This window comes from Corvus moneduloides, chromosome Z (genome assembly GCF_009650955.1).
Source record: "Corvus moneduloides isolate bCorMon1 chromosome Z, bCorMon1.pri, whole genome shotgun sequence".
In the NCBI taxonomy this organism is placed as follows: domain Eukaryota; kingdom Metazoa; phylum Chordata; class Aves; order Passeriformes; family Corvidae; genus Corvus; species Corvus moneduloides.
In genome coordinates, this window is record NC_045511.1 from 8,355,729 (window position 1) to 8,371,835 (window position 16,107).

At 42.5% G+C, this 16,107-nt stretch overlaps 1 protein-coding gene across 1 annotated transcript in view; it reads right to left on the reverse strand.

Annotated features, from left to right (window-relative positions):
* ITGA2 (integrin subunit alpha 2) overlaps positions 1-8,298 on the reverse strand; it is a 67,846-nt gene extending 59,548 nt beyond the window's left edge. The window contains exon 1 of the mRNA XM_032097216.1: positions 8,143-8,298. Coding sequence (XP_031953107.1) covers positions 8,143-8,188 — 46 coding nt within the window. The 5' untranslated portion in view covers positions 8,189-8,298. The remainder of the gene's footprint in view (positions 1-8,142) is intronic.
* Positions 8,299-16,107: the final 7,809 nt, after the last annotated feature.

The window sequence follows — 16,107 nt, forward strand, 5'->3', positions numbered from 1 at the left end:
ACCTCATGCAGGTGCCTGAGAAGGATGGAGTTCAAACACCCTTGATCCACCTCTTAGCTGCAGGAGTCTTCCTGCTTTGTAAGAAGTTGGGGTTTTGTGCGTTTTAAAGTGCTTAGTCCAAGGCACCTGACCTGCACTCTGGGGCAGGGGGACCCTGTTTTAGGTGAAGTGGGGCTGCAGCAGGCACTCTCCCAGCCCTCAGCCCGCACACCACACTGCGTCTACCCAGATGCCAGCGGTCAGGTTGGTGACATGCTATCTGTAGTCAGAGCTCAGAAGGAAGTTATCTTCTTTATTTGTAAAATGCAGCCATTGTACATTTCGGGGTCAGAAAGAAGGGTCCATGTACATTTAAGAAGAGTTTTCTGGAGATAATACTTGCTTCCACAAAAGCAGAACAGCCGCTTTTTTGTCTTCACAGAACCAAGGTCTATTGTAGCTCTCAGCTTCTCAGAAGTACAAATCCAGAGACTCAAGTATGTCTTTTACTGTTCAATATGATGAACTGGCTTTTGGCAGCTTGGAAGGGAAAACAAAAAATAATAAAAAACCCCAACCAACCCCTCCAAAAGAAAGAAAATAATAATAAAAAAAAAAGAGTAGAGACAGTGAAATGAAAGAATATTTGGCTAGAGTTAAATGGATAACTATTATTAGCAGAGCTACTGAAGGACTACTATGTGAGTAGTGCTGCTGGATTTTTCTCTGTTTATAGTTTTGCCCATCCTAGTAAGAGCTCATTCTCAGTCATTTCTCCTATTTTATATTTGACCTATATGCATTTCAGGCATGTTTAAATGGGAATTTTATTTGGTGAGCATAGTTAAAGGAAATGTCATCTCACTTAAATTTTTTCTACTCAGGAAAGGTTAGATAAATTATCATTAGAGGAATTTCAGCTAAATCTGAGTTTAATGTCTATAAATTCAATCAGTTCTATGTGCATCTATAGTACTGGATATAAAGAATACTAAATTTTATACTACACAGTAGGAATATTGGATTAGTTTTCAAATTCATTATTATTAGACTGCTATCATTGTCTTATTAGAGCTTACTGTTAAGAAAACAGAATCACTGAAAAACTATTTATTAAAATTTTAGTTTTTTAGTTAACAATTAACGTTCTCTTCAAATAGAAATTCAAATAAGAATACAGGCACAGAGACATTTGAGTCACACACCCTCCTCTGCAGTGATATTTGGTATCTAGGATGTGCTAGTTGCCTCAGGACAGAATATTCCACTTGCTGCTGCTTTGGACAGGTGCCTCAAGGGGATTATTTTGTATTTTACTCTTATTGTAGCATGTTGGTATTAAGATACCAGGACACGAACTCTTGACATAGGCTGCCCTGATTTGGCACCTACACAGACATTTACTCAACTAAGAGAATGGGACCAGACAAGAATAAATGCAGGCCTGAAATGTAGTAATTTACGGTTTTGTTGGTTTATCAAAATATGCAATGAAGTAGAATTTCTTACCCAGTGTGTTTTCACAGCTGAAGGGAAACACGAATACAACAGTCTCAGAAACTGAGGAATTATGAGAAGTGACTGCCGTGCATGTGGAAATTTAGACACACTGACAGCTCATTCCGCTGGTTTACCGGCATGCAGCTGCAGCAGCACAGAGTACGGCACAGCAATAACACCCAGAAAGTCCTGGGTTAACAACTTCTAGTGACAGTATCCTTAGCTCCACTAAACATGCAGGCCTAGCGCAAGTCAGCTGCTCCTCTGTCAGGTAAGAAGATTTATCTTGCAGCTGGCTGAGGTAGTAATTTACCAGGTAATCCAATGGGTGAAGCAGCCTGGTTGTCTGCAGTCTTGTCATTACACACAGCTTTGTATTGCAGTCTTAACATAGCATCAACCACTGCCAGCTTTCTTGCTTAAGGTCACTCATGTTTGAGACATATAGCTAGACAGGAAGATGGGTTAGCTGTCATATACATAAAAGGTAAGAATCTAATTCAATCCTTCACAGCCATCCACCCCCCACTCACCTCCCCATCCTCAAACTCCACTATTTCCTTAGGTATTTCTGCTGTGCAATATGCTCCCTCCCTGAAGTGTACTGCTGACAGTAATTTTTCTCAGTATTTCCTCATTGTCTGTTATTCTCTAGAAATAACCAACTACATTATCCAAGGAGATCTGTGTGATTAAGAAAAAAAAAGGCATAAAACTGTATGAAATAAGAGAAGAATTATAAACTTGGAAGCAGGTTGTAAAGGGCAAAATAAATCAGGAATAAAGCAAGATTTCTACCAGGGCTGTGCATTACTTCCAAGCCCTTCACCCTGTCTAACAGCAATTTGAAAGGGACAAAAGAATCCGTGACATTCATCATGTGTGACATTCAACCATGCAGATGCCATTCAGTTGCACACAAAATGTCTTTGCTCATCCTCCATTCAAAGAGGCTGTGTTGATCCTACTTCTTTGCCTGCTCTTTTAAGTTCTGAATGGTATGCAAGCCTTATTCTATTTTTACAGCATATGCATCTCCAGGAGAAAATAAAATTTTCTCCTCTAAAGATCCCAAAATGCTACTCAGGGAATAATTCAAAATAACAATTACCAGCACTCAGAATATTGAGATTATTTGTCAAGTCAGAAATCACAGCCTGATTTGGAAGTGAGGGAAATGCCTATGTTGAGTCCACTAGATGCCTTTAGTATTCTCCACCTCGAGAAAATTAGGGCAGTATGAGCAGCAAGAAGATTATTGCATGTTGCTTCACAAAGATACATGCTCACACTCAACCAATATAGACAGAGGTATCACTTATCTTAATTCACACTCACCTATTTTTATTACCCTTTTATAAGTGCCTTCAGAAGGGGTATGTCCCTATAACTATTTAGCACAGATATATGTCAGTCTTTCACCTAAGGGTTTATAAATAAAAATCCTTCTGTGTTATCATTTTTAATAGAAAAAAAAAGCACCTAAGGCTCAGAAAGTTCTCTGATGTCCTTGACTAATTTAAATTGGAACAGTAGAGCCAAATTATTTACACAAAAAATAAGCTTATCAACTTGTTCTGTCTTGCTGCACAGGGTCTGAAATCCCAACACTGTGTAGTATTGCAAGGCCAAAGATCTCTATGAGAAAAGCTCTAAACATTAAAACTGCTAATGGAAATGTCCTAAGCCAAGCAGATAACATGTGTTGGTATGCAAGTGCATGGCTATGCCGATGAGAATCCAGCCTGTGTCCTGTCTGCATTTCAGCATGGTCACCATGGAAATGGGAACCAGCCTGCACAGAGTCTAACAAAGGAAACCTTTAAATGGAAATAACAACACTAGATAGAGGCTACACAAGATTTCTGCTGGGGAAAACTACTTGCTTTACTCATCTGAAGATGCAGAAACTCCCTCTTACCTGCATTAATCCTAAAGGAAAGTACTTTCTTCACACTTAGCTTTACAGACATTGAGGCATTACACTTACTAACTCCAGTTATTAGCCCTCAAGAAAATACATTACATGAAGTACACGCAAACCCCACTTTCATTCATTCAAAATTACAATAGTGAAGAAAGACCACAATGAATAATATTTGTATAGTGGCTAGGAAGCACAATGAAAACAAGGAGTAGCTGTACTTTTACTTAACTTCTTAAATTAAAGTTCTGTGACACTGAATCAAAAAAGCAAGGAACAATTCACAGGTTGTTCCAGAGAGAGGCAGCATACAGTTAAAACTTTTTGGTAGGATCTCGTGTTGACTTTGACCAAATTATGCACAAATAAATATTAACCGTTAATATGTTTAGGTGTCAGATGGTAATACCCTGTATGCTTTCTAAAATAAACATAATACAAAATACAAGTCCTGTAATGCAGTATGAATGAAGCCTTACTTCAGTCTGCAATGCTGTGAAAGGCAAAACTCCAAAAATAATACGTAGTAGTGCTCCCACTACTTGCTACCTCAGAAAAAAGGAAAAGCTAGAGACAGCTTTACTTTAAGAAGAATCCATGTTTGAGTCCTGCTTTCAATCCATCTCCAGATTATAGAGTGATTTTTAACATTAACATTACTCACAAATATGATAATAAGACAGCAAGGTATCAAAAGGTGATCACAAAGAAGGAGAAAGGCAGAAATCAAAATTGTCTGTACAGACTTAAGTTAGTGTGCATGTGCATGTGTTAAAATCATGTCTTGCATTTTCACCCCCACTTTTAGCTTCATTTATTGCACCAAATGTTCAATTTTCATTTGCTTTTCAGTTATCAGTTTAGTACTTCCTGCTCTGTACATTGCCATATACTTTTTATGTATGATTTTAACCTTATCATCTTCCTTGTGGATTGTTGCCTACATATCTTGACCACAAACATTTAAGTATTTGCAAGTGACAGAGGATTTATTTTTCAACCCTCAAGTGAAATGAGAGATCATCCTTAGCTCCATTAAAAAACCAACAACAACAAAAATAAAAAACAACAAACCAAATGTACTTACCACTTTTGGATATCTAGTCATACAGCTAGAACCCCTTTTTTTCCCCATTCCAATTGAAATTCACATTTCCATTGACTTCAGAAACAGCTGTGAATACAGAGCAGTTTGCGTGTCAAGATGTACTTGCACAAAAAGCTCAAGCCAGTGGAAGTGACAGCTACCAGTGAAAGGGACTTTTCCAGCTTTCCTCCCTCCTCTGGCCATGAGTTCTGACTGTCCCCTATGCCAGCACTAACAAATAAATTGCTCCAGTGAGCAGGATCAGTTTAGCTCATCTCCAAAACTAACCTGGCTCAAAAGGGGGAAAAAATTAATCAAGCAAATGGGTCCCTGACCTGTTCCCCAGCCTAAGCCATAACGATAGCACAGAGTAACTGGTGGAAACATGCAACCAGGAGTGGACGAAATGTCCTTATAGCGTCAGCTCCACATTCAGGTCAGCTTAACCAGATCGTGAAAACGCAGCTTCAGTTTTGAGAACCCCTGGCTGAACAAAGAGAAAGAGAAGAACACAAAAGCTCCAACCACATGTCAAAGATTTGAATTAAATGACTCATCTGAAATTGTACTCAGCTTTTGTGGAAAAAAAAATAAAAGAAAGAGAGAGAGAGAAAGAATCCACTTTTGTAAGAAAAAAAAATATTTCTCTCAATCCTATGTTTCATCTTCATTCATTAGACCACTTTCTAATTTCAAAACTAAGCAAGGCAGAGGTTCCAGCTCGTTCTCTGGTCACACTATCTTTCTCTGTTTTTAGGCGGTGACAGCAAGATGCACTGATGTGCAAAAGAGACAAATCCAGGTGGCTAACTTTGGGCACTTTCCAACTTCTGCATGTTAAATGCCATTATCACAGCTTCCATCCCAGTTTAAACAAAAGCGTACTGAAGAAAAAGAGTTTGTAAGTAGGGTTTCCTCTTCCTCTATAGAGCCTTACTGCTCATTGTTTACAAGGTCCCCATCATTGGAAATCCTCTACTCTACTGAACTTTTTAGAGAAATACACTCACACCACCCAATTTCAGATAGACCTGTTTTCTCCTTCAGTCTGCCTGGGTCCCACCGGGAGATTTGAGAATCCATGGCACTTGTACACCTGTAGTTCAAAAGGCAAAACCCTTATGTCGCTGCAATTTTTCATTCCAGAGTTAAAGAGTTCAAGGGATGTGTACTTCACAGAGTGGAGATTTTACAGATGTGCTAAGAGTTGTATCATTCACAGCCTGGGTTGCTGGAGGAAGGTGCATAGTAGGCTTCAACATGAAGGCCTGCTGAGATAGTATAGATGAGGCCACCCCAAATTTTACTTCCTCCCCTAGGTATGGCCCTCCAACACTATCAGTTGATAATTCACTCTGAAGTGAATGACTCTCATAAAAAGGAGAACAAGCTGATTCATCTGAAGCCCAGGAAGCAGTTAAGAGCGTGCAGTACAGTCAGCAGACTACCATCCAGAAGCAAACTGGAAAGCAGAGTGACTTAAACAACAATGAATATTACTGTAAAAATAACATGAGAAGTCAAGAGAGAATGTTTTTGTGTTTGCAGGTGTAGACCTAAGACCTCACACAGAAACATCTGACTAAGGTGCACAACAAGGTGGAGATAAATTAAGTTAGAATCTAGCTGATAAAAATACATTTCTTTTCAGAGGAATACAGTTTTGCAAAGACTTGTTACTTGGCCAAATTTAGGTAGACAATGCAAATAGCACCTTCCTGCCAAATTTCAAATATCTCCTCTGAAGTATGAGGGCACTAGAGCTTTCCAAAGAAAATGTTAACAGAATTGAGCCCAGGAAAGCTACTGTATTTTCCACTGGCCTCACTCTCAGAGAGAGCTGGGCGGTTTTGGCTTCAACTTTTAAGAACAGGATAAGGAAAAAAAAATAGATACTTAAAATATAAATTTAAAGAACTGGACATGGCAAACCTATCAGCAGCATTTAACAACAGAAATGTTCGTGCTCTGTTGCATGGGTTGCCCTGTTAATGCACCATTTATTCCTTTTAATATAATCTACTTTTCTATGCTGTATACTTTTTGGTCAACAATTAACAAGGTTGGTAGCAAAGTCATATTATCAAAGTGGTAGTTCTGTTTCAAATCTTTTCTTCTTGTAGCATCTACGAAGTCTTAGTGACTTTCCAGACACAAAAGTACACATCAACCAAGAGTAACCCACTACTTCACTGTTGCACTAATTTTAGTTGAATTTGGAGACACAACAAAGCTCCCCCATGTGATCCATTTAATATAGATGATATTTGGGAAGTTAATATAGTGACATAAAATCAAGTCTGGAATAACTTGGAATATTTTCTTGAAGTAATGACTAACTCAGCTAAGATATCCCAATTAAATTCAAGAATATCGCCTTTGAATGTAAACCAGTTCACTAAAATTCAAGCAATTTGAAAATTGTTGTGGAGGAGCTACAAGAGTACCACCATAGCAGAACTCCAAAAACACTTAGGGAAAACCCTCCTGTGCTGAAACTTTATTTTCCTTGCCAATTCTAAAAGATCAAAAAGGCCTGAGCAAGTATTAACTTGGTAATTACATCTGCTGACATCAAATGTCGTGACACATCTGAAATCAAAATTATGACAGCTTTCAGGTGTATGAATTAAGATAAATCATGGATAATGCCTGAACAAAGTAGACCTATCCCACTTCTGTCATGTGCAATGCCAGGGGAATCCTCCTCTCACAATCAGTCCTTATCTTCTGCTTTCAGCACCGCTCTACAAACCTTTGCACGTCTTAAGACCCCATGAATTACAGGGAATGTTGATGGTCCTGGTTTGCAGTAGCTGTAACCAGGAGAATAAAGGATAGATTAAGCAAAAGTACAGGGTGGAATGTTTTGCCCACTGGTACTTTTCAGAATTTTTCTTTTTTTTAAAAATGCCAGGTTGTTTGTGTACTGTATATCACATCACAGGTTAATATTTTTGTATTTTATTTCATACCCTGCAGCCACACATTCCATTGCAGTGTTCACTATAGTTACTGAAAGAACAAGTTGGAACAGCTCATCGGTGAAAACTCATTTTCATGCTGCCTCTTCGGTGACTTGCTAATTAAGGGTTTGTGAGAGTATACAGTAATATTAAAACTCTGAAACTGCCTGGGAATTTGCTCATGGCAAGTGACTATGATTGCTTATAGTTCCCAGGAAAATATATGTAATGGTAATTAAGTTAGCCAAGAGAAGAAGGAGATTTCAAGTTTCCCTATCCTTTTCCAAGGAGCGACATCTGCCCAACAGGGTGGTTACAGACCTAGAGGACTCTTGGAAATTAGGAACACCATTCACAAAGAGAATAACATCTTCGTGTTTAAAAAGATATAATCATCGTGTAACCCTAAATTCACACATCGGACTGCTCCCGTTCCCGCCACACCGCCAGCGCACACACACTCCATTTACGGGACAGTGAAATCCGTGCCACTCCAGGACTTTAACCTGCTTTAAAATCGCCGCCGATGCACCGCACTCGCAGCAGCCACAGCCCCCCGGCTCGCAGCCGCGCACTCACCACGCGTCTTTGCCCGGCCTCGGCACCTCGCACCCGCGGGTGGACCTTCCCTCCCTCCTTCCTCCCTTCCTTCCTCCCTCCCGGAGCGGAGGGACAGACAGACGTACCCATGGCGAGGAGCAGGGCGGGCAGCGCCGCGCCCGCGGAGCCCATGTCCGGCGCGGTGCGAGGTCGGGCCGGTGCCGCTCCCGAGCTGGCCGCCTCGCAGCGCGACACTGAGCGCCACCTGCTCCGAGCCGCCCCCAAATACTCCTTCTCCTCCTCCTTCTTTCCCTCCTCCTCCTCCTTCTCCTCCTCCTCCACGCCCCCTGCGGTCCACGGCCGTGGAGGGGCCGGAGGCAGCTCCTCCCGTCCCCTGCCCCTCGCCCCACACCCGCGGCGCTGCTGGCGGTGCTGTCCCCTGCAGGCTTTGCAGCGGGGCTGCTCCCAGCGGCTCTCCCTTAGTTTCATTCCCTGGAGGAGAACTCCTCGCGCTCGCCCCGCCTGGCGCTGCCCAAGGCTGCGTACCCTTTGCTCATCGCTGCAGTGGAAGGAGGGCTCCGGGATCGGGACACCCACCACCCCCGCCTGAAGAGCGGACAGAACTCCACTACTAAAGAAGTAGTAAAGTAGGTATGTTTATTTCCACCTGGGACGCACGGGGGATCGCTCCTCCAAAGCCATGCGTGCCGACAGCTGCATTCAGCTCGGTATTTACCGGGTTACAAGTTCCATATTCATTAAGTTTCGCAGCACGCCTATACATATTCATCACCTAGCCCCGCCCAGCCTCGCTTCGTATTATAATGAACCCAAAAGTCATTTACATCCGCGTTGCGCTTGCGCAGTGTGGTTTGGTGTTTTCTTGGTAGGGGTCTTGGGGGGTCTTTTGGAGGAAGGCTGACGGTCTTCCTCATCCTGAACTTTTAATCTTTCTTCCCCGCGCATGCTCTTTTGTATCCCTGGCCTTTGAGACTGGTTTGAGCTAGTTCGCAGGATGTCTGTCTGAGACCCCCCTGGTTTTATCAGAGTTCTCTTATCTTTTCTTCCTGCCCTGGTATGCTGACCAAGCTGGATATATTGTTCCTGACAAACTAATTCTCCTGCTTCCCATCCCCCTGATTCACGCCCGGGGCACCCTGGACAACAGCGCTGTGGAGGAGTGGGAATGCCTCTTTTTCTCTGGTGGCAGAAACTTGCAGAATAGTCTTTAAACCTGTATTTATTAAACAATGTAGAGTGGCTGTTTAATACTTGCTCAAGTATTAAATTGCATGTTTAATGACGCTGAATCTATATCTTCTTCTTCAAATGAAATTCCTGCAGAATATGCCCCCAGCTATGCAGTAGTGCAACAGGATCCAGAAACCTTGCCACAAAACTGTCTCGAAGTTGGCAATGATGGTGAGGATGTATTGCCTAGGCAAAATAACTGCCTACATTGTCTTAAGTCCCAGGCCAATATCCAGGAAGACAAAGAGAATCGAAGCCAGTAAAAATAGGGAGGTGAGAAGTTTGACTTCCTAAGAAATCAGAAAGAATTCTTATGCAAAGTGCTGTGTAGCTTTCATCCTACCTAGCCTTGTCAGCACTGTTTGAGTACTGCATGTGCAGAGTATTTGAGAAACATGCATTTTCTCCATCCCACAGTTCCAGTAAATATCAAAATTTATGAGACTACCTTTTCATATGGAATGTATTTCATTTTGTACAATGAATTCTGCTGAATAATTTGAACTTCTTGGCATAACATCGTGTAATGAAAAAGACAGTTTGCCTGGCAAATTGAAATAGAAATTCTTCCTTCCTTCACCCGTCTCAGCCTCTAGGTCACGGCCCTTTAGGTGTGACACATCGTAGCTATTATTTAAGGCATACATGTATTCTCTCAGCTTCTTAGTTGATTTTAACAATCGGAAAATGAGTTGTAAGTTAAAATGAAGAAACTTGTCAACAGGTGGAATTATTCAGCAGGTATTTTATGTAGACATCATGTGGTTAAAGAAATTTCCATCAGGATGTTAAAATCCACTTGATGGAAGTGCAGCAGAGACCTGCCTTTGCTTAACTTACATTGAATTCTTCCATGTATTTACTTTACAGGACACACAGGCATGTTACCCATTCCAGTGCAAGATCTTGTACATGAACTGTGAGCACTTCCCAAGATACTGTTGCTGCTGAACTCCAAATCCCTCTCCAAAGCCCAGTCCAAAGCCTTCTCCAAAACCCTTGGTCAGTCATCACCAGCGATGACTTGCAAGCCTCTGGGAGCACTGTAGCACTGTGTTTCTTTTGCACGGTGTCACAGAAGCCCTGCAGACACTTCAAGGTGCAGCTATTGAAGTAGTAACACCAGCTTCAGCACACAGACTGATCCAGCGACCAGCAGGCAAATTGTGAGGGGAAGAGCAGCCATGGCAGCTTTTCTTTCTATCTGCACTGAGTGTATACATGTGTGTGCCACTCCAGGACAAGAAGGAAAAACTATACTTCCACAAGGATGAAGAAGAACACAAATTAATAAATACTAATGAAAGGACAATAAAAAACAACAAACAAAAATCCACAGCATAGAGAAAAATGGTTTCTTAATAATGGAATAAACCTAGAATCACCCTCTTCCCCACCCTAAAATAACCTCTGCAGACTAATGTCTCAGTTTCCTAAGGAACAATGTCTTTGATTCAGTTACATCATTCTCATTATAAATTTACCCTTAGGATATGAAACTTTCTTTCTCATCCAGACACAATGTTGAAGAATAATTTCTCACACACTAAGGGTGTCTCCCAGGGTGTTGCTTCTTAGAGCAACATTCTTCTGTGTTTACAAAGAATAGGTTGTAGGAGAATAAACACTGTGACAATTACTGTATTCTTTAACAATACTCCCTTAGATGAATGCTTTTGTTTTAAATTATTATAAGCCATTTGATAACAATGTTCTCATATAATCCTGAGCTGTACTTTGCATACCATGGGAAACAAAAGTTTTTAGGTTGTGCAATATTTCACCTTTTCTGACTCACTTCAGAAATTTTATACATATGTTGCACATATTCAGAGAAATTATTATTTATTGCTGTTCACCTACACTGATAATCAAATTACTCAGAGAACAGTTTGGTTAGTGTTCCTTATCTCTGCGCTATAAAATGGGGTCGGATACACCCTTTGCTGTACACGTGCTTGTTGTTTAATGATGTTTTATAGCACCTTGTCATGTCTGCTTGTCATCGATTACAGGGACTCTTGCCAAAACCACCATGTCTGCCTGAGCTGATTTGCAAGGTTTCAGACTTGGTTCTGTGCAAATATGGTTTACTTGCACATTAGAATAATCTATTTTGTTATCACGGCCCAAACAAACTTCCCTTTTCACAGTAAGGACTGTGTGAAGTAGGTCGCTTTATCACCACGAAAAGTTCAATATAGTTTTTGCATTTTCAAGAAAAAATAAACATTGCGAAGTGAAGATAATGAACAAATATTTGCTTTTAAAAGTTATTCTGGTGAAGACATATTTAACAATCAATTTTACAGTTTATGCATGTTATTCTAGCTTTTTAATGTGATGAAAAAATGTACAAATTAATGCCAACCTGCTCAGAGAAATATGCAGGTATTTCCATTTTTGTCATTTGCAAGGGCTGACCAGAGAATCAGAGCTTCTGTGGTATGCAAAACTTAGGAGTTCTCTGTTTATGTATTTCTGAGGGGAAATCTTGGAAAAGTGACTAATTTACCCACAGGAGGCCAAGATGCATCGCTCCAGGTCACTCTGATTTGTCTGAAGATGCTAGAGGGAAAGCCTCCAAATATCAGTAATTGTTTTTAACAGAAACATGGTGTCTGTAAGAAAAATGTTACATTAAGGGCTGCTCGGAAAGGAAAAAGAACAAGCTACTTAAAAGACTCAAATCTGTAAAGGAAATGTTAAAATTAGCTGTGAGGATGTAGATTAGACAGTAAAAGTTCAGTTTTGAAATAAAACTGGAAAAGGTCAAAAATATGCAAAAGGCATTTTAGGTATCCATAGGCAACGAGTAGAGGACAAAACAGAACTTTGCTATGCTACTATCCAAACCCCACCTTTTTAACACTCTTTTGCAACTTTGGTTCGATCATCTCAAAGTGCTATACAGGAATTCTCCGGTCTTGCTCTTGATGCACAGCACCATTTCCTACTCTGGATGTACCGACACACATTTACCTGTTTCTTGCTGTTTTGACTGAACTGTTCTACCTAGCACAGAATATGTACACATATTTTCACCAATTATTTTTTCAGGTTAGGAAACCTTATACCTGTCATGAGGAAATTATATAAATGGGACTTAATGAAGCCCGTGAAGAAGTGTTCCATTCACCTGTGATCCCAAAAGTGAGGTCCTATAGGGGAACCTAACCCAACATATGTAATTTCAGGGTCTCTAGTGCAGCTGATATACTCCTTCAGGAAGTTCAGCCCAATTACCAAAGTATTAACCTTGATACAGCTCCAATAATCACACAAACTCTTTAAAATAGTGGATATCTTTAAAATATTTATCAGAGAGGATTTAAAAGTACCCGATGAGAAGACAGGAACCTCTATTTCCTTAGAATATGCCCTTGTTTACATTTTTGACCATTTCTATTTTGAAAACATCGTAATTGTTTTCCGTTTTTTGGAATTAAGATCTATAAATTCTTCATTTTTATTTTCCTGCCATTAAAAGTTGCTCAAGTATTTGGTAGGCATTTTTAGCAAACCTGACTCCCTTAACAAATTCTACTGAATCCCACTGAATTTTTAACTAATTATGTGAGAAATATTTTAGTCTTAATGCATTACTTTGTGAGGGATTTATTTTCTTATTTTTTCCTTAGATTGTTTGCAACTTAAGTGTGTGACTCTAATAAAAAATAACACTGAATATAAAATAAACCCCACTTTTGGTATATCTATAACTGCTTAACTTGACCTATTCTCTCCTGGTCATTTGCTACATTATCTAGAATTAACTACAAACCTTGAGTAAAAGATGAAGTACCAAAAGGTGGCAGATAAAATGTGGTAACGTGATCAGGTGTTGTCTAGTTGATTGTAAAAAAGTGTTCACAGAATCACAGAATCACAGAATCAATTGGGTTGGAAAAGACTTTTGAAATCATCAAGCCCATTCCAATGTCTAATCACCCTTTCTGTGAAGAAATTCCTCCCAATGTCAAATCTAAACTTCCTCTGGTGCAGCTTAAACTTATGTCCACTCATCCTGTCACTGATTACCTGGGAGAAGAGGCCAAACCCCACCTGGCTACAGCCTCCTTTCAGGCAGGTGTAGAAAGTGATAAGGTCACCCCTGAGCCTCCTTTTCTCCAGGCTAAACACCCCCAGCTCCCTCAGCTGCTCCTCATAGAACTTGTGCTCCAGACCCTTCCCCAGCTCCGCCGCCCTTCTCTGGACTCCCTCCAGCACCTCAATGTCCTTCTTGCAATGAGGGGCCCAGAACTGGACACAGCACTCGAGGTGTGGCCTCACCAGTGCCCAGTACAGGAGGCAATCCCTGCCCTGGTCCTGCTGGCCACACTATTGCTGATCCAGGCCAGGATGCCCTTGGCCTTCTTGGCCACCTGGGCACACCCTGGCTCATGTCCAGCTGCTGTCACCAGCACCCCCAGGCCCTTTCTGGCCCCTCTGTCCCAGCCTGTGCCGCTGCCTGTGGTTGTTGTGACCCAAGGGCAGGACCCAGCACTTGGTCTTGTTGAACCTCACACCACTGGCCTCAGCCCATGGATCCAGCCTGTCCAGATCCCCCTGCAGAGCCTTCCTGCCCTCCAGCAGATCAACGCTCCTGCCCAACTTGTGTCATCTGTGAAGGGACTGAGGGTGCACTCAATCCCTTGTCGAGGTCATTGATGAGATACCAAGCAGAACTGGCCCCAGTACTGAGAGCTGGAGAAACAGCACCAGAGACCAAATAAAATCTTTGAAAAGTGCAACATGCCCACCTTTGCACATGGCCTAATGGCACAGTTTCAGTCACATGTCACAAACCCAGAGAGGGGGCATGACCTCTCTCATCACATGGCATGACCTCCTCCTCCATGGCCATCCTGCCAGCCCTTCATGCAAAGAACTTTCAGATTTTACTCCAGTTTTTGTGGGCTGGCATGTTGGTTCTCCCCAGACATATTTTCTCAGAAGGTGAATAAGATTTTTGCAATCTGGTAAGGAATGTGTTATAAATACATTAATAACAACAGGAAGATGAAGGAAAACCTCCATTCTTTATTGAACACAGTAGGGGAAATATAGTTACCAAAATGAGAAAAAGGCTGAGGTTCCTCACACCTTCTTTGCCTCAGTCTTCAACTGTTAAGACCAGTGATCATCAGGGCAACCAGCCCCCTGAGCTGTCTGACAGGGATAGGGAGCACAGTAGACCCCCTGCAATACAGGAGGAAGTAGTCAGTGACCTGATGTGCCACTCCGACACCCACAAGCCTGTGGCACCAGATGGGATTCACCCACGGGTACTGAGGGAATTGGCAGAAGAGTTTGCTAAGCTGCGCTCCATCATTAATCATCAGTCATGGCTAACTGGGGAGGTCCCAGATGACTGGAGGTTGGTCGGTGTGGCTCCCATGCACAGGAAGGTCTGGGAGGAAGATACGTGAGACTACAGGCCTGTCAGCCTGACCGCGGTGCCAGGGAAGGTTATGGAACAGATCATTTTGAGCCTGTGGGGATCAGAGGCATCAGACCCAGCCACTACAGGTTTAGGAAAGGCAGGTCCTGCCTGACCAACCTGATCTTCTATGACCAGGTGACCTGCCTGGTGGATGAGGGAAAGGCTGTGGGTGCTGTCTACCCGGACTTCAGTAAAGCCTTTGACACTACCCCAGCATTCTGGAACAGCTGGAAGCCCAGGGCTTGGACAGGTGCACTCTTTGCTGGGTTAAAAACTGTCTGGATGGCCAGGCTCAAAAAGTGGTGGCCACATCGAGTTCATGTCCGGTCACTGATAGGCTTCCACAAGGCTCAATATTGGGCCCAGTCCTGTTCAATATCTTTATTATCCTGTTCAATATCAAGATCTGGATTAAATGGACCCTTACTAAACTCACAGGAGACAGTAGGTTGGGTGTGAATGCTGATCTGCTGGAGGGCAGGAAGGCCCTGCAGAGAGATCTGGACAGGCTGGATCCATGGGCTGAGGCCAATGGTGTGAGGTTCAACAAGGCCAAGTGCTGGGCCCTGCCCTTGGGTCACAACAACCCCAGGCAGCGGCACAGGCTGGGACAGAGGGGCTGGAAAGGACCTGGGAGTGCTGGTGACAGCAGCTGGACATGAGCCAGGGTGTGCCCAGGTGGCCAAGAAGGCCAAGGGCATCCTGGCCTGGATCAGCAATAGTGTGGCCAGCAGGACCAGGGCAGGGATTGTCCCCCTGTACTGGGCACTGGTGAGGCCACACCTCGAGTGCTGTGTCCAGTTCTGGGCCCCTCATTGCAAGAAGGACATTGAGGTGCTGGAGGGAGTCCAGAGAAGGTCAGGGGAGCTGGGGAAGGGTCTGGAGCACAAGTCCTGGTCCTGTGAGGAGCAGCTGAGGGAGCTGGGGGTGTTTAGTCTGGAGAAAAGGAGGCTCGGGGGTGACCTTATCACTTTCTACACCTGCCTGAAAGGAGGCTGTAGCCAGGTGGGGGTTGGCCTCTTCTCCCAGGTTACAAGCAACAGAAGAGGAAATAGCTTCAAGCTCTGCCAGGGGAGATTTAGGTTGGAAATTAGGGAGAATTTCTTCAGTGAATGTATGGTCAAGCACTGAAGTGGGTAACCCAGGGAGATGGTAGAATCAGCATCCCCAGAGGATGAACAGAGGTTTTCAAGAAATGACTTGGATGTGGTACCTTATGCTGTGGTTTGTTTGATATGATGTTCAGTCAAAGGTTGGACTTGATGATTTTGGAGGTCTTTTCCAACCTTAATGATTCTATGAACTATGTCATAGCAGCACGTTATAAGGCAAATATTACTCTCTAATAATTGTCTGTTCAATGAGAACTGTAGGCAATTTTCCAAATACTGGGAATTCATGACATACAGGAGCC